The sequence below is a fragment of the Delphinus delphis genome, chromosome 3 (genome assembly GCF_949987515.2).
Source record: "Delphinus delphis chromosome 3, mDelDel1.2, whole genome shotgun sequence".
NCBI classification, from domain to species: Eukaryota; Metazoa; Chordata; class Mammalia; order Artiodactyla; family Delphinidae; genus Delphinus; species Delphinus delphis.
Window position 1 is genome coordinate 16,476,389 of NC_082685.1, and position 22,502 is coordinate 16,498,890.

Here is a 22,502-nt window from a genome sequence, read left to right on the forward strand (position 1 = left end):
AGATTCTCCTGGTGCCCTTTTTTTTTACTGTATCTTGGCGCCCAATGCCAGGAGATACCAGGAAGAAAATGGTAAACTCATCATCAATTCAGTGTTAGTTTAAATTCTGGTCTTCCTTCTGACACCACCTGCTATTATTTAGTTCTCAAGTCTTCAAATAGCTGCTCTATGCACTCTATCCAGGTCTCAGACCTGGACTAAATATAATATGAAGTCCATCTTCCAGTAGTGTGTGTTCACTGATATCTCTGCTCATTTTTTTTTTATTGTTTTCATTTTTAAGCTTGATTCCCTAGGGGTCACCCCTGTGTCTACTTAGCTTAGTGTTCAGCCATAGGTTGGTCAGAGGTTGTGTCCAACACCTTGAGCAGGAAAGGTTTCCACTTTCTGCCAGTGGATCTGAGTGTGGACAGGGAGCACACCCAAACTTCAGGCTATTTTCAAATCAGTCCCAGCATTGACTTCCACATGTGCAGACGCCATCAGCCACGTGTTTGTGGGTGGACTGGAATCCCTCTGGTGCCTGCCGTGTATACACACAGCCTCCAGTGAACCCAGGATGTGTGGAGAAACTTTCAGGCCCCCTGTGGCTATCTCACCTCCCAGATCTCTGTGTTAAATCTGCCAGTTCACCTGCCAGTCCACTGTTTGCCCCAAACAGCTCCAGAAGCTCCCTGTTTCTTTGCCACCAAGATCACACTTACCCTGACTACACTCCAAATCAAGTGAGCCGCCCCTGGCAGAGGCAGTAAAACTTAATGTTTTCATGGGGGTAGGGAGAGCAGCATACAGGAGAGGATGGAAACAACCCCAGCTACCCAGTCTTCACAGACATAGAAAACAAACTTATGGTTACCAAAGGGGAAAAGGGGGGGGAGGGGGGCGGTGGGGTAAATTAGGAATTTGAGGTTAACAGATACACACTACTATATATAAAACAGACAAACAACAAGGGCCTACTCTACAGCACAGGGAACTATATTCAATATTTTATAATAATGTATAATGGAAAATAATCTGGAAAAGAATATATATATATGCATAACTGAATCCCTTTGCTGTACACCTGAAACACTGTAAATCAACTATACTTCAATTAAAAAAACAAAAACAAAAAACACCCAGACTCAGCATTCTTATCCAGAGTTCAGGAGTTTTCACCCACCAGTAGATACTTATCAATTGTCATGTGCCTTTGATTGAATTGCAGAGCTTGGAAATGTGTGTGTGTGTGTGTGTGTGTGTGTGTGTGTGTGTGTGAACGTGCTTTACTTCATCCAGCTCTCATAGAAGCTTTCTGGAGAGAGGATTTGTCAGCCTTTCCATTCCATTATGCCAGAAGCCAGAACTTCTGGTAGCTACAAAGAATTTTTTAAATGGCCTCCAGGATTTCAGACCTTATTCCTGGAACCTGTGAATATGACCAAACAGCACTCCTCTGATTATGATGTTAAGCACAATTGACCTTAAGATAAGTTTATCAAAAAACAAAAAAAGGTTCTGCAGAGCCTATGGGCAGGACAGGAATAAAGACGCAGATGTAGAGAATGGACTTGAGGACATGGGGAGGGGGAAGGGGAAGCTGGGATGAAGTGAGAGAGTGGCATGGACTTATATATACACTACCAAATGTAAAATAGATAGCTAGTGGGAAGCAGCCACATAGCACAGGGAGATCAGCTCCGGGCTTTGTGACCACCTAGAGGGGTGGGATAGGGAGGGTGGGAGGGAGACACAAGAGGGAGGGGATATGGGGATGTATGTATATGTATAGCTGATTCACTTTGTTATAAAGCAGAAACTAACACACCATTGTAAAGCAATTATACTCCAATAAAGATTTTAAAAATAAAATAAAATAAAAATAATAAAAATTTTTTTTTTAAAAGATAAAAGTTTATCAGAGTAAGCCTAATGTAATCACACTAACCCTTTTAAAAGCAGAGTTTGGGGCTTCCCTGGTGGCGCAGTGGTTGGGAGTCTGCCTGCCGATGCAGGGGACACGGGTTCGTGCCCCGGTCCGGGAGGATCCCACATGCCGCGGAGCGGCTGGGCCCGTGAGCCATGGCCGCTGAGCCTGCGCGTCCGGAGCCTGTGCTCCGCAACGGGAAAGGCCACCGCAGTGAGAGGCCCACGTACCGCAAAAAAAAAAAAAAAAAGCAGAGTTTTCTTTGGTGGCAGAAAACAAAGTCAGAGATTAGAATCTTGAGAGGGCCGGACACACCGTTGCTGGCTTTTGAGGTGGGGGAGGATGTAATGAGAAATGGGGCAGCCTCTAGATGGGAGAGCAGCCAGCCAATGACCAGGAAATGAGGGCTTCTGTTCTATAACACAGGAACTGAATTCTGCCAACAGCCTTGGAAATGGATTCTTCCTCTGATACTCCAAGTAAGAGCCTAGCTGGCCAGCACCTTGATCTCAGCCTTGGGAGACCCTAAGCAGAGAACTCAGCTGAGCCCAGACGGAATCCATCTGCAGAAGCTGACAAATCTATGTTGCTTTACACCCCTGTGTTGTGATAACTCTTTATGCAGCAATAGAAAACCAATACAGGGATTGGTTGGGGGTCCACTTGGGGGTCCACTTGGGGGTCCAGTGGTTAAGACTTTGCCTTCCAATGCAGGGGGTGAGGGTTTGATCCCTGGTCCAGGAGCTAAGATTCCCATCTGCCTCGTGGCCAGAAAAACCAAAACATAAAACAGAAGCAATATTGTAACAAATTTAATAAAAATCTTAAAAATGGTCCACATCAAAAAATCTAAAAAAAAAAAAAAAAATACGTAACTCATAAAAAACAGTTTTCATTACTCATCATACCCACATGGGGTCTTGATCCCCTCTTCAGTACCTTCCTTGACAAGTACAGCCAAAATACCTTACCCAGACTGGTAACAGTAGTCATAAAATCTGATTAAAGTCAGAAGTGTCCTGCCAGGATCTTATCACAGTTGTACTTTGTTTATAAACTTATCTCTAAAATTATCCTTTGAAGATTAAAGGTAATTATTACAATTATTTTTATTATAAACTCCTCCTTGCTGACCTCCTAGGGGTGGAGAGGAATTACAACAAACATAGTAAGACACAGATTAGGCCAAAAGGTTGGGCAATGAGAAAAGTTAAGAAAACCTATTCAATCAAGACAGGAGCTTGCTCAGCAAGGATGTGGAAGCCAAGAGATCAGCTGATCCTGGGAGAGCCCTTGTTTCAGTCTTCTGGACAAAGGAATCTATCCTGACCTGAGGCTGGCCACTGGCGAGATCCCAGCGATAAACCCCAAGGAAGATGCTTCACTCCCAATGTTGCTTCCCTGATGCTCTGAATGGGACTCTGCCTCGTAATAACTGGCTCTTCTTTACTAATTCTGTAGTCATGAACCCTGCTGAGAGCAACTTTAGAAGGACAGGCATTTGTTCACACTAAGTGGGTAGTCTGTTAGCCACTTGCCCCAAACTGAGGTCAGCCTGTTCCCTAAGAGATTCACACAGCGATTTCATCATAGATGCTCGCTCTAATCTTCTCAGCCTTGTGGGAAAATCCTCCCCAATAGGTCACTGTCAGCCCTTATTTGCCTTTCCTTTGCCTCAGATTCTCCAGAGCAGAGCTAGCCATGAATGTCCTGGTGTTCAGGCGGGAGCTCGCCACTGTGCTCACATGAGTCATTCAGGCTGAGCAATTATAAATTAGCAGAGGAGTGAACAGCAGTGTGTCCTGGAAACCCTTCTTCTAACTTGCTTTTAGTAATCTGAGTGATACTAATGTCAGCTAATTATTTGAAGAAAGAAGAACTTCAGGATAACTATTTTAAAACCAAAAACCAAAGGTGTCACTTTGAGTAAATATTCCTCAACTTTCAGTTGTACTATAACTACATTTCCCATACAAACTTAACTTTTAACTCTTGAGATTTTGTTGTTTTATATACAATTAAAGCCAACCTAAAAGTTTTGGAATAAAAATGAAAAAATTTAGCTTAATTTCACTTAATGCACGGAATTAATATGAAGAAATTCTATCTTCCTTTACCGTCCCTTTTCCTCTACCCCATATCCAGCCCATTAGATAATCTGTTGAATTCATTTTCAGAATATATCTAGAATCCTACCATTTTTACCATCCCCACTGCCACCTTCCTGATGCAAGCCTGCCTCATCTCTCACCTGTAGAATTACAGTAGCTTTAACTGGTCTGGGTTCCCTAGAGCCTGCTCTACTCTGCAGTCAGAGTGATGATGTCATATAACATCCCTCCTGTGTTCAAACTCCTCCAGCATTACCCCGCCTCACTCGGAGCAAAAGCCAAAGTCTATATAATCTGGCCCTTTACTCAAAAGTAACCTCAGTGAAGCCTTCCTTGGTCACCCTACTGGCAATGCTTACTCCCTCCCCCACCAGTTGTTCATAATCTCATCCCTACTTTGTGATTTTTTTCTGACCTAACATACCACACTTTATATCTGTCAAATTACCACCCACGTAAGCTCCAAGTGGGACATAACCTTCGTGAAGGCAGGGAATTTTGTTCCCTACCCTATCCTGAAGCTCTAGAACATGCTTGCCACATAGCATGTGCTGAAAAATATCAGTTGGATTGGTGGACGAATGCATGCAAGGATGGATGGTTGGAAACGGAAACGAAACAGCTTAATTGGTAGTAACACCAAGCACTGCCACAAGATGGAGACCTTCCTTAATAGAAGTTTACCCCCACTTTTCCCTTCTGTTTCTATTTGCATTTTTTCCCCTCTGTATTTGCATAGGTGCCTCTTTTACCTACAGACTTGCCTGGGTGTCTCTCTAGCTGTTTGTGTGTGTGCACGTTCATGTGCATCCTCTCTTCTCTTTTGGATTTTGTGTCTTTTCTTGTATATTTGTATACTTTTTCTCTGTATACATAGTCTCCATTTGCAGTATGGGGGAAACAACTTAGAACTGAAACAGATACCTCATTTTTGGAGAGACCTTCAAGATGGCGGAAGAGTAAGACGCGGAGATCACCTTCCTCCCCACAAATACAACAGAAATACATCTACTTGTGGAACAACTCCTACAGAACACCTACAGAACGCTGGCAGAAGACCTCAGACCTCCCAAAAGGCCAAGAAACGCCCCCCCCCCACCCACCCACGTACCTGGGTAGGGTAAAAGAAAAAAGAATAAACAGAGACAAAAGGATAGGGACGGGACCTGCACCAGTGGGAGGGAGCTGTGAAGGAGGAAAAGTTTCCACACACTAGGAAGCCCGTTCACTGGTGGAGACGGGGGGCGGGAGGGGTGATGGGAGGGAAGCTTCAGAGCCACAGAGGAGAGCACAGCAACAGGGTTGCAGAGGGCAAAGTGGAGAGATTCCTGCACAGAGGAACGGTGCCGACCAGCACTCACCAGCTCGAGAGGCTTGTCTGCTCACCGGGATGGGTGGGGGCTGGGAGCTGAGGCTCCAAATTCGGAGGTCAGGTCCCAGGGAGAGGACTGGGGTTGGCTGCATGAACTCAGCCTGAAGGGGGCTAGTGTGCCACAGCTAGCTGGGAGGGAGTCCGGGAAAAAGTCTGGACCTGCCTAAGAGGCAAGAGACCGTTGTTTCGGGTGTGCGAAGAGAGGTGTCCATCGACAGATGAATGGATAAAGAAGATGTGGCACATATATACAGTGGAATATTACTCAGCCATAAAAAGAAACGAAATTGGGTTATTTGTAGTAGGTGGATAGATCTAGAGTCTGTCATACAGAGTGAAGTAAGTCAGAAAGAGAAAAACAAATACCGTATGCTAATACATATATATGGAATCTAAAAAAATAAATAAATAAATGGCCATGAAGAAGCTAGGGGCAAGACTGGAATAAAGACACAGACCTATTAGAGAATGGACTTGAGGATACGGGGAGGGGTAAGTGTAAGCTGAGACAAAGTGAGAGAGTGGCATGGACGTATATACACCACCAAACGTAAAACAGATAGCTACTGGGAAGCAGCCGCATAGCACAGGGAGATCAGCTTGGTGCTTTGTGACCACCTAGAGGGGTGGAATAGGGAAGGTGGGAGGGAGGGAGACACAAGAGGGAAGAGATATGGGGACATATGTATATGTATAACTGATTCACTTTGTTATAAAGCAGAAACTAACACACCATTGTAAAGCAATTATACTCCAATAAAGATGTTAAAAAATAATTTAAAAAAAAAACATTGAAAAAACAAAAAGAATCCGCCTGCCAATGCAGGGGACACGGGTTCGAGCCCTGGTCCAGGAAGATCCCATGTTCCGTGGAGCAGCGAAGCCCGTGCGCCACAACCACTGAGCCTGCGCTCTAGAGCCCATGAGCCACAGCTACTGAAGCCCGTGTGCCTAGAGCCCGTGCTCTGCAACGAGAAGCCACCGCGGTGAGAAGCCCGTGCACCGCAACTAGAGAAAGCCCGCGTGCAGCAACAAAGCCCCAACACAGCCAAAAATAAATAAATAAAATAAAAAAATAATTTTAAAAAAAAGCATTGGTTGGGGGGCAATGGGGAGTTAAGGATTAGGAGTAAAAATTGAGACTGTCAGGAAAGAGGTGTGTTCCGGGTGTGTGTGAAGGTTTGGACTGAGTGACATAGGTCAGATCACAGTGATTCTTATAGATGTTATCTGATATCTCATACCTCCTCTGACATGTGCTACTTTGGGTGAAGAAGGAACCCCTTAGAAGAATGAATAGGATTTTTTTCCCCTGAAGTACAAGTAATTACCCACACACTTAAGTATCAGCCCTTTAATTCTGCAATGTCTGGGGAATGTTGGGGAGGGGAGCCGTCCAAGGACTCCAACTTTTTCAGATTTGTAGGAAAATGGCTTGGTAAGGCCTGAAAAATCAAAGCAAAACTTTGAGTAGAAAGAGACCAGTCAGGATTGATGAGGTGATGGACGTCACCTGGGGTGTCCCATTGCTTTCTACACAATATGTATGGAGTTTTATGTTATTCAATAACCTTGTATTCTTCAAGTTGCAGGCAGTTTCTGTAGCACAACCCATGGCAAAAACTGCAAGAAAAGGACCAGCTGCCAAGAGAAAGATCCAAGAATTAGTCTTCTCTCATCTTTCTCACCTCCTCACCTACATCCTATTCTATCTGCCTTCCTTGAGGAAGAAAAGGGTGCTCAGAGTGCCCCGGAATCTGTGGTTTCTGTCCTCTGTGAGAGAAGCAACAACCACAGCTCTAGCTCTGTTCAGGGACCAAGACTTGTTTCCCTCTGACCCCAACATCTTCCCAGTTTAGGAAGGACCCCGAAGGACCCCTGCAGTCTCAGACACATGGCTAAGACTGGAGCCCCTGTGTCCTGACTAGGGGAGAGATGGTTGATCTAGGGAAGAAGGCTGAGGTCAGAACTCATGTATTCAACTAAAATGTCCCTGTGGTGCCTGTTTTCTTCCTTACCTTTGCCTCCTTGAGTAAACAAGAGGGAAGAAATACAGATGCCCCTTGGGATCAGATTCCTTCTCCCCAGGGCTATGAATTTAATGGGATGGTAGCACTGTGGAACCTCATTGCATGTCTATGCTTTCCATGGCAAGTTGGAGTAGACAGACTGCCCCATTATCACAGCCCCAGCCCTCCCTTGTGCCCTTTGTGATATCCCATTTTCCTCACTCATCTCCAATTCATCTGATAGCCCTAGGTCCTCCTTCAAAATCTTCTCAAAAAAAGAAAAGGCATAACTTGCCTCCATTCCCACCACATTCTCTCTCCCATCATTTAATCATCTCCTAAAATACCACTAATTTCATGAAACCTTTTATAAGTTGTTCAGAAAAGACCTGATGGTGCCCCTTCTAGCTGTACAGTCCAATACTATGGTTATTCTCCCAATTCTTATCTGAATGGTACATTTGCTCTTTATCACAAATATATACTTTTATCCTACTCAGGAAAATTACAAATCCTTTTACAGATTTCAGAATGACACCATGTAAAAATTAAGTGTTTGATTATGGTTGTTTGGTAATAGCCATAATGGTAGTGATGTTGAAAAGCCAGAACTGAAGTGTCACCCTCTTCATTGCCAAAGAGTCAAGGCCCAATTCCAGGAGGTCATGATATGACATATTCCCAAGTCTCAGACTCTACTATGGGAAACAGTTGTGTTATCCTCTCCTCTCCTGACAGATGGCTTCCTCCAAACCCTGAAGGGATAGCCAGCACTTGCCCCTGTACCAGTCCTTGCTGTCTATGGTATTTAGCCTCTAGGATGGCCCCCAATGTTTTCCATTTCCTGGTATTCACGCCCTTGTGTAGTTTCCTCCATTGCTGTATCAGGGTTAGTCTGTGAAACCAGCAAGATACAGCAGAAGTGATGATAATGTCACTTCTGAGATTAGATTACTTAAAAACTGCACTTTTGCCCACCCTCTCTCCCCTTCTTCCTCCTTTTCCTCCTTCTCTTCCTCCTCTGCATCCCCCTCCTTTTCCTTCTTCTTTTCCTTTTTCGAACGATTGTTTTGTTTTAGGCTGCCAAGTTTTGGAGTAATTTGTTACCCGGCAATAGATATTTAATACAATATAACATTTAAGAAGATGAACACCAAAACACCTGGCAAACTATCCATACCTTGGCCAATAACGGTGAGACATTTTGTCTCTGCACCAGTACAGGTGAGTAAAACTGGTTCACAGGAAATGTCATCCTCATTGTAGCATGCAGGACATTTAATGCCATTGGGGTTTGGGAATTTCTGAGGCACTGAATAAAGAGAAAATTTTCATCTTAAAGAATAAGTTTTAAAAAGAGCTGAAAACATTAGCCCCTCTCCTTGAGTCATGGTTATTCAAGGATTCCTCCCCCGCAAAATCAAAATTATTTACAACTAAGATGGCATGGAGGGTGCAGGGGAGGTAGGTATTAAGTGGGAAGATGTAGCCAAAAGGATCTTCTAGTAATTTGATGTTATCTGTTCTTCTCTGCCTTGGCTGGAGAAAAGTGCTCAGATAATGGAGAGAAGATAAGCTATGGTCTAAAAAGTACTGTTAAGGGAGTGAGGAATTAAACAGGTGAGGAAAGACAACTTTTCAGCTGGAATGGGAAAGTAAATAATTTAACCTCTAATCACACTTAGAGTAAATCCCCAAGACCAGTTCCAGCCACCTAACTGTCATTCAGTCTCCCGTGCAGGAGAAGGGCTTGTATCCATCCCTTCACAGGGGGGAAAGGCAATCAGTGAGCAAAATCAGTGAGCAGCTCAGAAGCAGAGAGACATGTCACAGGAAGGTATTTGGAAGACAGAGACTTAAGGCAATGAGTTGGGAACAGGGTTGGGAAGGGAGAGAGAGTGGAGATGTGTTGGCACTCACCTTGTAATTCCCCTCGGTTACACAGCTCATCTTGGCAGCACTGGCGCTTGTACCCAAATGTGTGATTATCCCCCAGTGATGCTGACAAGACCAGTGGGACACACGAACTTGAAGAACAGCCTTTCTCCTCAAAAAATTGTAAGAGCTGCCCTGCAAAACACCAATCACAGAGGGAATTTTCCCTCTGAACCGTAGAGAGAGTGATGCCCAAATGGGCAGCAAGTATTAAAGAATTCCGTGCCTCCAATCACTTTGTTTTTAGTCTTTTCACTTCTTCAAGGGTCTTTCTGCACTGGTCCATGGAACGAAACATGGAGGGATGATTTGTTAGTGTAACCGAACAGGACCCTGTGGAGCCGTCCTGGGACAAATCCCTCCCCCATAACCTCTGCTGGAGCTCCTCTTGGAAGTGCCCAGATAATAGTATCTCATACATATTTCCTGAGTTTTTCAGATGCTGAACAACATTACCAAGTGGAAGAAATTAATTACTTGATGATCATGAGCACGTAGCACCCAGACCTTCTGGCACCAAAAGATTGATAACATTAACCACCCTGTTACCTCCGCATCAACCAATCAGAGAATTGTGCATGAGCTGATCACATACCTCACGGATACCCCTCCCTCACTGGGCCTTTAAAAATATTTTGCTGAAACCTTCTTAGAGTTCAAAGTGTTTTGAGCGCGAGCCACCATCCCTCTTGCATAGCCCTGCAATAAACGTTCCTCTGCTCCAAACTCTGACATTTCAGTTTTTGTGACTTCACTGTGTGTCAGGCACATGAACTTGCACGGGGTAACATTAGCATTTGTTAGAATGGGAGTGTCATATCCCAGTGAGGTTCATGATGAACCGGGATGGTCTATCCTTTTTCCTGGAGCCTCCCTCCCTGCCACCTCACACGCACCCCACACTTGCAGCCCCATCCTGGTAGGGCATGGCATAAGGAAGCAAGGTAAAATAGAAGATTCACAGGAGTAGCAAAGAAAAACAAAGCCTGGCTCCACATTGGATCTAGTCCTTTGTCTCTAACCTTTGTACTCTGTTTCCTGTGCTCAGTCATGCTGGCTCTGCACCTTTTGTAAAAGAATGTCGCCTATAGCCTGAAATATATATGATAGCCCATTCTGAGGGCTATCTTGACCTCTAAAGGTATAAACACTTTTCCATTCACCTAGAGATAAAAAGTTGCAGAACAGAAAATAACATTTGTCTTGTTGGAGGTTTACAGGAGCATGTCACGAGACCTACATGGACAGCTGCAGGAACAAAGGATCATCATATCCACTCCAGAATCTGGCCGGCACCAAGAAGTTTGCAACTACCAGCTACACCCCCTCCCCTTTTAGTATAAAAGAAGCCTGAATTCTAACTTGGGTAAGATGGTTTGGGGGAACGCTAGTCCCCATCTTCTGCTGGCTTTCCAAATAAAATCATCATTCCTTGCCCAACACCTAGTCTCCCGATTTATCAGCCTGTCATGTGGTGAGCAGTATGTTTGAACTCTGTTACACAGGGAAGTGAGAAGCTCCGTCAAGCTGGGGAACACAGCAACCTCCCTCACTCTAAACACCTTCCTTGTCTGTCCCACATGCCTAGCAGCACGGGCAGGGGCCTGGCACAGCATACCTGATGTCCGCAATTCTTGCTTGTAGCTGAAACAGCTTTGAGACGTTTCACAAGTTGTCTGTGGGTTGGTGCTACATGTATAAGTAGAACAGTTTACACATTGGTAACCCTCTACGAAAAAGAAATTTAAGTTGTTCAGAAAGTAATTCAGGAATGAAAACTGTCAAGAATCATAATTGATGTTTCCAATAGCCAAACATTCCTGAGAGTCAAAGTGCCATGAAACCTGTTCCCTGTGGGGCTGGATGCCTGCCTTCCTTCACTCAGTCCACAGCTCTTCCCCAGGGCCACAAAAGACCCCACTCATACTGAGCCACCACCCTCTGCACAGGCTCAGGCCCTCTCAGCTGCCCATGGCCTGGGGTGCTAATGAGGGTCTCCGTCTCTGAAGTGTTCATCACTGCACTTGGAGCTGAACCTGGTCTCTCCTTAGCGGGCATTCCTCTCCTGTATTGCCACCTTACCCTTACAGTCTATGAGACAAAGGGGCCATTTGTTTATTCTTACCTACAGAGCTGAAAACCAAGGTGGTGAGGACACAGGTGGTGAGGAGGCTCTTCGGGATTGAAGATAGAGGCATGGTGGCACTGCAGAAGGCCCAAGTGAGAGCAGAAGGGTCAGGGCTATGGGGTCCAGGTCTCTTGTCAGACAACCCAAGCACTATACAGGGTGCCCATGTGTTCATTCATTTGTTTCACAAGTGAGAATTTGTCAAGCCCTCGCTTTATGCCAGATATGCCTCTTTTGGGGGATGTAAAGGTGAAAAGGATGCTATCTCTGTCATCAAGAGGCCCACAGGAGAAGGACCTTCCTTCCTTAAGAAGAATTCACATGAGGGATTTCTTTCTTGGATGGATATGGAAGGTGCTGGAGCTCCCTCCATAGCTGAAATAGGATTATTTAGCCAAGAAGAAGAAACCACTCTAAGGTCTGAGCCTGTCGTACTCTGAGACATATAGCCCCTTAGCCAAGGACCCCGATTTCTCAATTCCAAAGTCACCTTCCCCCAAAGAGCCAGTTCCCACTGCATCTGTTACTCACCATCTCTCAAGACACATAGGTCCTCTAACAAAATGACAGAGCCAGGATTTGCTAGACGAATCCGGATATTCTTTCTAACCTTGTGTCATCAATGCTCCTTTCCAAAAGCCCATTTGAATTTTGCCAACTTAGGAAGGAAATTCAGCTTCCATGTCTTGTGGAAATCACAAGCCCCACTTACCTTCAGACTCGTCCTCCCAGGGGTCCGAGAAAAAGTCTGAAACATCACAGTGTAAGGACCAAGGAGTAGTTGGGGCCCCTCTACCTTTTCCTTCCTGAAGGCAGGTTTTCAGGAAATGACAAAACCTATTTCACACTCTGAATTCCAAGTCTCAGCTTCCATAATTATCATAAGCTGACCTAAATAGTCTTAGAGACAAAAATATTTATACGAAACCTGTTCAAGAACGACCTCTAACCTCATTCTGGTTGACCAGATGCCCAGAAACCCCCCAAAGTCTTGGACTCTGGAGCTGTGAGGTGCAACACAGGGTCTTCCCATGCTTGGATAGGAAGAAGGATTGCCTCTTTTTTCACTATCCTCTAACTGAAATTTAGCCTTTCCTTCCATAAATGGAGTCCACAAACCACAGCAAAACCACCCACCTTTAGAATTTTCTGAGGTTTTCCTATCACATGACATCTGCAGACATAGAGTATTCTTTGCCTTCATCGACTACTTCCAGATTATGTCCTTATCAGTCCCCTGCTGGAGCCTGGTGTCTGATACATTAATAAAGAAGCATATTGCCTACTATTCCATACATTAGTAGAGTTATATAACTGTATTTCAATGTACAGTTGACCCTTGAACAGCAGGGGTTTGAACTGCACAGGTCCACCTATATGAGGATTTTTTCAATAGTACTTGCTACATGATCAGCAGTTGATTGAATCCATGGATATGGAAGAGTGGATACGGAAGAACTAAGGATAGGGAGGAATCGCATATAGAGATGACCAACTATAAATTGTAGGCAAAGTTTTGCACGGAGAGGCAGCACCCTAACCCCTATGTTGTTCAAGGGTCAACTGTAATTATAATCCTATGTGGTTATATATGGAATCTAAAAAATAAAAATAAAAAAGGTTCTGAAGAACCTAGGGGCAGGACGGGAATAAAGACGCAGATGTAGAGAATGGACTTGAGGACATGGGGAAGGGGAAGGGGAAGGGGAAGTTGGGACGAAGTGAGAGAGTGGCATGGACTTATATATACTACCAAATGTAAAATAGATAGCTAGTGGGAAACAGCCGCATAGCACAGGGAGATCAGCTCCGTGCTTTGTGACCACCTAGAGGGGTGGGATAGGGAGGGTGGGAGGCAGACGCAAGAGGGAGGAGATAGGGGGATGTATGTATATGTATAGCTGATTCACTTTGTTATACAGCAGAAATGAACACACCACTGCAAAGCAATTCTACTCCAATAAAGATGTTAAAAAAAAAATCCTATGTGGTTTAATTGTTTTTATGAGAAGGGGTCCGTGGTTCCACCAGGCTGCCTGGGCCCCCTGTCACAGACGGTTGCCACCTCGCTTCTGGAAATAGTAAACGCACCGTCTGCCTCCCAAAGCAGAGCTCTGCCCTAACGCCCAAGAAGAAGGTGTAGCTCAAAGCTGTACATTTTATGATTCTCTTATTTCCTCTGCCCATCAAACTTTTCCCTTTCTCCTCATGCTACTTGCTTATGAATTCCTGAGCAACTGAGGTGCTGGAGACAAGGATAATTTCTGGCAGAGAAAGTGTGAGGCTGGGAGACCAAACTTATAGTGTGGTCTGGGATTAGAAGTTCACCAGTTAAATCCAACTACTGCTGTCATTCAATGATGCTGGCCACCCACTCGGCCTGGCTCACAGTGTGGCCTGGAACTTGAAGCACAGGCCAGGCTCAGGAAAGCAGAGATGGTTGGGTGAAATGAGCCGGTTTTGTCATCACTGATGGAGAACCTTGGCCCCATCTCTCAACTCCAGGAGGACAGAGCAAGGCCTGGGACCACCTGACTCTGTGCCAATGTCCTGCTTCTCAGGGTGGGTCCTCAGCAAACCCTTCAGGGCTGTGGTTACTGTGGGAGGGTGCCATAGGGCACACCATTCCTGGGGGGAACTCCTAAAGCATGGGAGTGTCCAGGTGTTCACTATCTTTGAGTTGTGGCCCCCACTCACCCTTGGTTTCAGAATCATCCCGCCACTTGACTTGAGAGAGAGAGCCACTGTCTTGAGAGAGAGAGCCCACTCTCTCAAGTCAGCTGTGCTCATTCTTGTTACCAGAAATGATGTTTTGTACCGTGTCCCAGATAAAAACCATGTCATGAGAAATTATCCCCCTCCTGTCAGCTCAGCTCCTGGGCACAGTTCTGAGAGGGACCCACTCCCTTTTCTCCCTGCCATGTGCTGGGCTAAGCATACACACGTGGGAGCCACTCACCCACCTTTTTGGCCCTCAGTTTCCCCCTCTAGAAAGTGGAGATAAGACCGAACCCCACTTCTTAGGTTAGTTTGGTGTGAGGGTGACATGAGCCCACTGTACTGAGAACAGCTGTTGATACCGTCATCAACTAGTATCTCCTTGTTTGTTCTCTTTACTCTCACAGATCAGTCAGCATTTCTTATGGAGCATTTGCTTCCTGACTAGGTCCCTGGACTGTTCCAGGGGTCAAAGTCTCCAAACCAGACCAGTTGGTTGCATGGCTACAGGGCGGCCTCTCTTACAAAGCCAGTGAAGGGAAGGTGGCAACCCCTTTATCCAGACATGCTGTGGGAGCCTCAGGCTGGAGGGGAGGTCCTGGCCTACAGTGAACCCCAAGAAATCCCTTCCTGGGATAAAGTCTTTCCTATCTTGAGAGATTTCTTCTGGTCGGAGGAACTGGACACCTGAGCCACGAGTCCTCAGTGGTCTGAGTCAGAGGGACAGGGGGAGTACTGTGGTCCATCCCAAGAGGCACCTGACTTGTCGGAGCTGAGACCGACAAGGGCTGGGTGGTGAAGTGCTGATGCTCGTTCGGAGTTTGTAGTGGAAGCCTGGATTCCCCACAAGGCTGAGCACTAAGGAAGGGAACAGGGACAGTGACTATGTCCCATTCCAAATAAAAACTAGACCCTGAAGAAGGGCTGGAGGAGAGGTGGAGGGAGGAACAGAGCATGGGGACCAGCCCAGTCAGTGACTGACCAAGAGGAGTTGACCCTCTATTTTCACTTGGGCTGGATTCTACCCTTTCGGTTCAGTGAGGGGCTAGCACCCAGACCCTGGTTAAGCCTTCAAGATTTGAGACAGAAATGCCCAGGGCAGGTGGAGACAGAAGCTACAGAGGAATGGGGCTTCTGACAACACAAGGTGCAGGCAGAGAGAGTGGGCGTTGTTCTGGGGGGAGGGACAACTTCAGCAGGAATCGAACATCCTGTCCACCTTCCTGGTTTCTAGCTCTGCATTGCTCAAGGATGCTCGGTGTGACCAGAGGCTTGGGACACTGGGTGTCAACTCACCTTGTTCTTTCTTGGCATTGTCTTGCTGTGTGGTGTCTTTGCTCCAGTGTGTGACCCTCTGTGAAGAATTACCCCTGGACCCAGCCCTAAGCCCCTTGCTGACCACCGTGTGCAGTCAGGCAGCACGGGGGTGGTGTGGTCACAGTGATGCAAGACAAATGGCCACTGCCCCCAGAGCTTGAGCCTCAGGGCAAATGGCACCCGGGTTTGACCATCACCCCATGCATGAGAAGCCATCGTCATAGTCAAGTGAGATGTAAACACAGTCTCAGCCCTCAGATGCCTCCTCACCAGCCTGCCCTTCTTCCCATTACTGCCCTTGCTCTCATTCTTTATTTTCTGGCTTCTTCTCTTTCTCCAATCTCGGGGGATATCCGAGGTATCATCTGATCCTTTGATGAGGAAAATGCTGAAGTGAACATGTTAAGATCCCAGAGAGGAGGCCATCTGTGTGAGGCAGCTGGAACCTGCCAAAAGATCAGAGTTTCAACATGGCGGAGAACCCAACCAAGCAGGAGGGGATAGATGGATGGAGTTCCAGGGCTGCCACCTGGGACCTGTTTGACTTTATACTTTCTAGAGTCATCCAGGGTGCTTTGTCACTTTTGTTGCTTTCGGTGCCAAGAGATTTGCCCTTAGAAGCCCTGTCTCTATCTGCTGGCCATGAGACCGATGCGGAGTGGAACGAGAGTGGGAGGCCCAGGTGTGAATCTTGCTTATCCCTCACCACTCCCCGAGTCCACGGTGTTAAGGAAGATCAGAGACCATCCTACTTCCTGGTCCAAGGACCTCAGAGTCAGACAATCTAGGTTTACATCCTGGTTCTGCTGTGTGACCCTAGTCTAGTGACTCAACCTCTCTGTGCCTCAGTTTCCTCAATTATAAAATAAAGATAATATGGGAGTGATCTCATGGGGTGGTTGTGAAGGTTACATGAATTAACATATATACTGTACTTAGAGCAAATGGTGCCTGTTTCACCGAGCAGCTAATGTTATCATTTATTAAGCAACTATTTTGTGTCTGAAATGCTAAGCAACATGAATAGGCACAGACCTTATCTTCAAAGAGGGAGGGTGAGAGGGAAGAAGGAGAGGGAAGCAGGTGAGGAGGTTCCCTGGAGATGAGGGACACCATAAAGAGGATGCTCACCCAGCCCGGGCACTGCCCAAGAATAGCTAAGCCTGGTTGTAACAGGAAAGAACAACTCTCACTCCATATTAGATCTGTTTCTTTTACTTTAAACTTTGTATTCTATTGCTTTTGCTTTGAGTTAAGAATGTTGCCTAGGACTTCCCTGGTGGTGCAGTGGTTAAGAATCTGCCTGCCAGTGCAGGAGACATGGGTTCAAGCCCTGGTCCAGGAAGATCCCACATGCTGCAGAGCAACTAAGCCTGTGTGCCACAACTACTGAGCCTGCGCTCTAGAGCCCATGAGCCACAACTACTGAGCCCACATGCCACAACTACTGAAGCTTGCACACCTAGAGCCTATGCTCTGTAACGGAGAAGCCACCACAATAAGAGGCCCTCACACTACAATACATAATAGCCCCCCCTCACCGTAACAACAAAGACCCAACACAGCCAAAAATAAATTAGTTAATTAAAAGAAAAAAAAAAGAATGTTGCCTATAGCCTAAAATATACAGGATAGCTTAGTCTTAAGCCTTTGACCTTTAAGAGTATAACATTTTTCCATTCATATAGAGATAAAAAGTTGCAGAACAGAGAATAACATTTGTCTTGTTAAAGGTTTACAAGAACATTGTGACAAAACCTATGTGGACAGCTTCAAGAACAAAGGATTCCTGCACCAAGAAGTTTGCAACAGCCAACTCCCCCACCCTCTGCCTTCCCCTTTTTAGCATAAAAGAAGCCTGAATTCTAACTGGGGTGGTTCTCTAGGACATTGGTCTGCCATCTTCTCAGTCTGCTGGCTTTCTGAATAAAGTCATTATTCCTTGCCCCAACACAGCTCATCTCCTGATTTATTGACCTGTCATGCGGTGAGCAGAATGAGTTTGGACTCAGTAGCATGGTAGGAGGAGCAGTGGGTCTTTCATGGGGCCCATGAGGCCTGACAAAGCCCTCCCCAAGAAGGAAGCAGGAGGGCACCTAGAGAGAACTGCTGTCTACTGCCCACAAGCCCAAGGATGTCTGGAGGCCAGGATGAGCCACAGGTGGCACTGGGCTCAGGCCACCTCTGGGGAAGACCAGAGCTGACCCAGGAGGGGATAGTGGCATATTCACTATCCAGGTTTTAAACCTGTGGCTTCCTCATCTGGGAAAAGTGGTTGGGATGGGGACACTCATGAGTGCAGGTCCCTTAAAGCCAGATGCAGGAGCTGAGAGAGCACAGAAAACAAAGCCAAACCCAGCTGAGACATCCTGGAAACAGTGGTCTGCAGAAGGCCCCGTCTCCACTATCCTCCCTGTCTGCTGTTCTCACCTCTCTCCTTTTATGACCCAGGCATATGAGGCTTCACCTGTAGGTTCTGAACAATGGCCTATTCTCTTCAGAAACTAAAAGCCAGATATCAGCAAGTCATATGCAGGTCAAGGCAGTGAGCAAGTTCTGTGAGGTTTCACATTTCTTCAAGCTCTTTGATCATTTATATATTAACACCTTGACATTTTTGCTAAAAGTTTATGACAGTCTACATAAAACATATATATGTATAAAATTCATAAAGATATTGATCTTTATCATATTATGTTTACATTATGTGGTTCAAAGTCTATTGTTTAACAATACATTTAGGAGAATATTTTCCCATCACGATACCATTTTTGGTTTGTTTTTTTGTTTAAAACAATACACATTTATTATCTTATAGTTCTGAAGGCTAGAAGTCCAAAAGAAGTTTCTTTTTTTAATTAATTTTTTTATTGGAATAAAACTGATTTACAATGTTGTGTTAGTTTCTGCTGTACAGCAAAGTGAATCAGCCATACATATACATATATCCACACTCTTCTAGACTCCATTCCCATACAGGTTATTACAGAGCACCAAATAGAGCTCTCTGTGCTATACAGTAGGTTCTAATTAGTTATCTTTTGTATTCAGTAGTGTGTATATGTCAATCCCAATCTCCCAATTTAACCCCCCCTTTCCCCCTTGGTAACCATAAGTTTGTTTTCTACATCTGTGACTCAATTTCTGTTGTGTAAATAGGTTCCTTTGTACCATTTTTTTAGATTTTACATATAAACAGTATCTTATGATATTTGTCTTTCTCTGTCTGACTTACTTCACTCAGTATGACAATATCTAGGTCCAACCATTGGATGCAAATGGCATTATTTCATTCTTTTTTATGGCTGAGTAATATTCCATGTTATATATGTACCACATCTTCCTTATCCATTCCTCCATCGATGGACATTTAGGTTGCTTCCATGTCCTGGCTATTGTAAATAGTGCTGCAATGAATATTGGGGTGCATGTGTCCTTTCAAATTATGGTTTTCTCTGAATATATGCCCAGGAGTGGGATTGCTGGATCTTATGGCAGTTCTATTTTTAGTTTTTTAAGGAACCTCCATACTGTTCTCCATAGTGGCTGTACCAATTTACAGTCCCACCAAAAGTGTAGGAGGGTCCCCTTTTCTCCACACCCTCTCCAGCATTTATTGTTTGTAGATTTTTTGATAATGGCCATTTTAACCAGTGTGAGATGATACCTCATCGTAGTTTTGATTTGCATTTCTCTAATAATTAGTGATGTTGAGCATCTTTTCATGTGCCTCTTGGCCATCTGTATGTCTTCTTTGAAGAAATGTCTATTTAGATCTTCCGCCCACTTTTTGACTGGGTTGTTTGTTTTTCTAATATTGAGCTGCGTGAGCTGTTTTTATATTTTGGAGATTAATCCCTTGTCAGCCACTTCATCTGCAAATATTTTCTCCCATTCTGTGGGTTTTCTTTCTGTTTTATTGATGGTTTCCTTTACTGTGCATACAATGCCTTCAATTGTTACATAGACAAGTCACATAGCTTCCTTTCTGCAAGCTCCATGGGATGGGATTTCCATCTGCCTTGTTCACTTTTGTATTCTCAGCATCTTTGATGCTAGTGCCTGGTTAGTGCTCAGTAATATTGGTGAATGACTGCTCCTGTTATTCTTGATCTAAGAACACCAGTTTTCTATTATTTGATGCTTCCTATTTAATTCTTGAAACATGTGGGAGACGTACTATGATGTGATGATACATTTCAACTTTTCAAATGTAAATAGGGCCACATTTCCTGAATTTAGCCTTTTCTTCCTTTAATAAACATTGATATTTCTCTGAAAGAAATACAAAATAAAATCAGTTTCCTGAATTCCTGAAAGGGATTGCAATTACCTTTTTACAATAAGGTTTTCCCTAAAGGTCCTGACTTTGTAAGTAGAACCCAGCCTGCATCCACTATAGAAGTGGCCCAGGTCTCCTTCTACACTGAGAGAGTCACAAACACAGAGCTGTTCAGCTCCAGCTGTTCAGCTCTACCCAATGACCACCTCCAGCTTGAATTCTCTTAGTAAACACACTCCTACACCCGTGACAGATGGGCCTTTTTTCTGGCAAAGCAAACACACAAATCTAAAATCTCCTCTCTCCTTTCATCAGAGTCTAGAAAATCGAAAAGGGCAGGTGCCATCTTATTCCAGACAGAACCCAAAGGAACTCAGGTACTTCATGGAAAGACTTCTCTCTATAGAGATATAAGAAAGCAGAGGCAATACACACTCTCACATGCACTCATGCACACTCACATTCACACACTCATACACAGTCAGAAGATGAATTGGAAGGTAGGACTTGAGGAAGTCAGGGAAAACAGACCTTATGAAACAGGAAAACTTCATGAGATGAGAGAAAATCAATAGGAATAATGAGATGTAAAATGAGATGTTAACATATATATACATATGAAAGAGGGTGGGATGGGGTGTGGAAGCAGAGGGAGGGAAAGAGGCATCAGGAGGACCAGCCTTGCCCAACTATTATTCTTGACCACAGTACCAGCAAGGTGACTGGTAAAGAGGAAAATGCCTGACTGAAAAGATAAGTACTATTTCCATCGAGGCCTAGAATTACCCACTGTGCAAGTAGGTCCAATCAGACAATATCCAAATGGTTCAGAAAGCCACCAAGTTGATCTTTGGGTCCTTATAGGTCCTACAGCAAAATGTTCTGAAGCATCTGTGGCTATAGTAGCCAAGAGCATGTTATGGATAACAATATCCAGGCTTCCCCTTGGGAAAGTAACTAGCCTGTTTGTAGAGGAGACCCATATGTCACAGTTGGCTTTGAAATGTATGGTCTACACAATCACATGACTTTTCTCAACCTAGACATGTAGTCTCAGAATGATGACCACCATGGACAAGAAGGAAATGGAAAAAGGAAGTAGGATTTGAATATGCAGCATCATTGATAGGCAACTTCAAGGTGGACAGTCCCATAGTGAATGATTTTAGCAGGAACCACAGACAGCAGCAGCTCAAGTTCCCCAAGGCATTAAGGTTTTTAGAATGTCCAGTCTACCTGGTGTTTCAAATTTGGTACCATATCTTAGATTTTACTCAGGCAGCTAAAGAATCTAGCCTTCCTCAACAAACTCCCAGATTCAATCCCATTATAGTAACTTCAGCCCCAAATATCCCAGCTGACCATAGTGCTCCAACATATTTGCACATAGATGGTATCCTTCCATCTGTGATAAGAGTATGGAGGGAAATTTGATTTTATTAACACAACTGTATAGAACCAGCTGCATTCTGGTTGGTGTCTCAGTTTAATTGCTTGCACCCTCAACAAGTCTGTCTACCTTTCCAGCCTGAGGTGTAGACCCTTTGTCCTGCATTTAACCCAACAATCCAACAGCCAGGTCAGCAGGGCCACCAGAATTCTCATCTGTGTCCATCAGCTCACCATTTAGGCTACAACCATGAAGAGTTCATTCATCTGGTAGGTCACAATCACCTATGCATTAGTCAATATAATATTCAGAATATTTCAACAGAACCTTCAAAAAACAGATTGAAATTCAACTTGAACTTTTGTGAAGTTTCAAGTTGAAAATAATAATTGAAAATAAATAATTCTTTGACCTGTTGTATTAAAAAATAAATTAAAAATTGAAAATTGAAAAATAAAGAAAGAATTCTTTGAAATGGCATTTTTCTGGGCTTTGAACCTGCAGCACTTCCTCTTTTGTTGACAGCCAGACTTTACTAGAAATCAGCCAACTATTTACATAGCTGCCAGTCCCCAAAACACGAATGAGGCAATGTCCCATATTAAACATAAAGTCTATATTTCAGCTAAAGACATGAAGAAGATGAACAGGTTATGCAGAATCAGCCCACCCTTCTGATATCTACAAAATGTGGACGATCTGCTGGCTCCAAAAATATGTCTGAGCAAGTGATCACAGACTCTACACTTATTTGTTGCAATACTTCCAAATATCAAATAATGGGCAACCGCTCTACAACTTCTCCTCAAGCAGTGGTCTCCCAACCCAAGACAAAGCATCCTTTAAAAACTGCAGTTTCTGACCTGAAGTTTTACCAACTGGTGTCCTCAATCTTTGAACTTTCTGAACTTTCAAGTCTTCTAAACCTTCCTGACTGTTGTATACAGACAGAGTGTATTCAGCAGCTCATAGGCCAAATTTTCACACGAGGCTAGACTAATACAAGCATGGAAATTGAATGTTATTAGTTGTTATAGACTGTGTTGTGTCCCATAAAAATTCATATGTTGAAGACCTAATACCCATTACTTCAAAATGTGACTGTATTTGGAGATAGTGCCTTGAAAGAGATAATTAAGTTAAAATGAGGTCATTAGAGTGGGCCCTAATCCAACATGACTGATGTCCTTATAAGAAGAGGAGATGAGCACACAGACACACATAGAGGGACCACCATATGAAGACACAGGGAGAAGATGGCCATCTACAAGCCAAGGAGAGGGGCCTCAGGAGAAACCAACCCTGCAATCAAGAATTTGATCTCACACTTC

At 44.5% G+C, this 22,502-nt stretch overlaps 1 protein-coding gene and 1 pseudogene across 2 annotated transcripts; one reads left to right on the forward strand and one right to left on the reverse strand.

Moving 5' to 3' along the window:
* Positions 1 to 6,764: 6,764 nt before the first annotated feature.
* On the reverse strand, positions 6,765 to 12,219 carry LOC132421892 (protein RoBo-1-like). 2 transcript variants are annotated; one of them, XM_060006733.1, is made up of 7 exons: positions 12,177 to 12,219; positions 11,462 to 11,541; positions 10,955 to 11,065; positions 9,322 to 9,471; positions 8,582 to 8,713; positions 6,964 to 7,033; positions 6,765 to 6,837 (listed from the first exon to the last, which is right to left on the reverse strand). In XM_060006733.1, the coding sequence occupies exons 2-7, from the start codon at positions 11,532 to 11,534 to the stop codon at positions 6,807 to 6,809; spliced, it is 567 nt and encodes a 188-aa protein (XP_059862716.1). In that variant the 5' UTR covers positions 11,535 to 11,541; positions 12,177 to 12,219; the 3' UTR covers positions 6,765 to 6,806. The 2 variants fall into 2 exon arrangements, with proteins under 2 accessions (XP_059862716.1, XP_059862715.1); XM_060006732.1 differs by having other exon boundaries at positions 6,781 to 7,033.
* Positions 11,533 to 22,166, forward strand: LOC132421692 (TGF-beta-activated kinase 1 and MAP3K7-binding protein 2-like; annotated as a pseudogene).
* Positions 22,167 to 22,502: the final 336 nt, after the last annotated feature.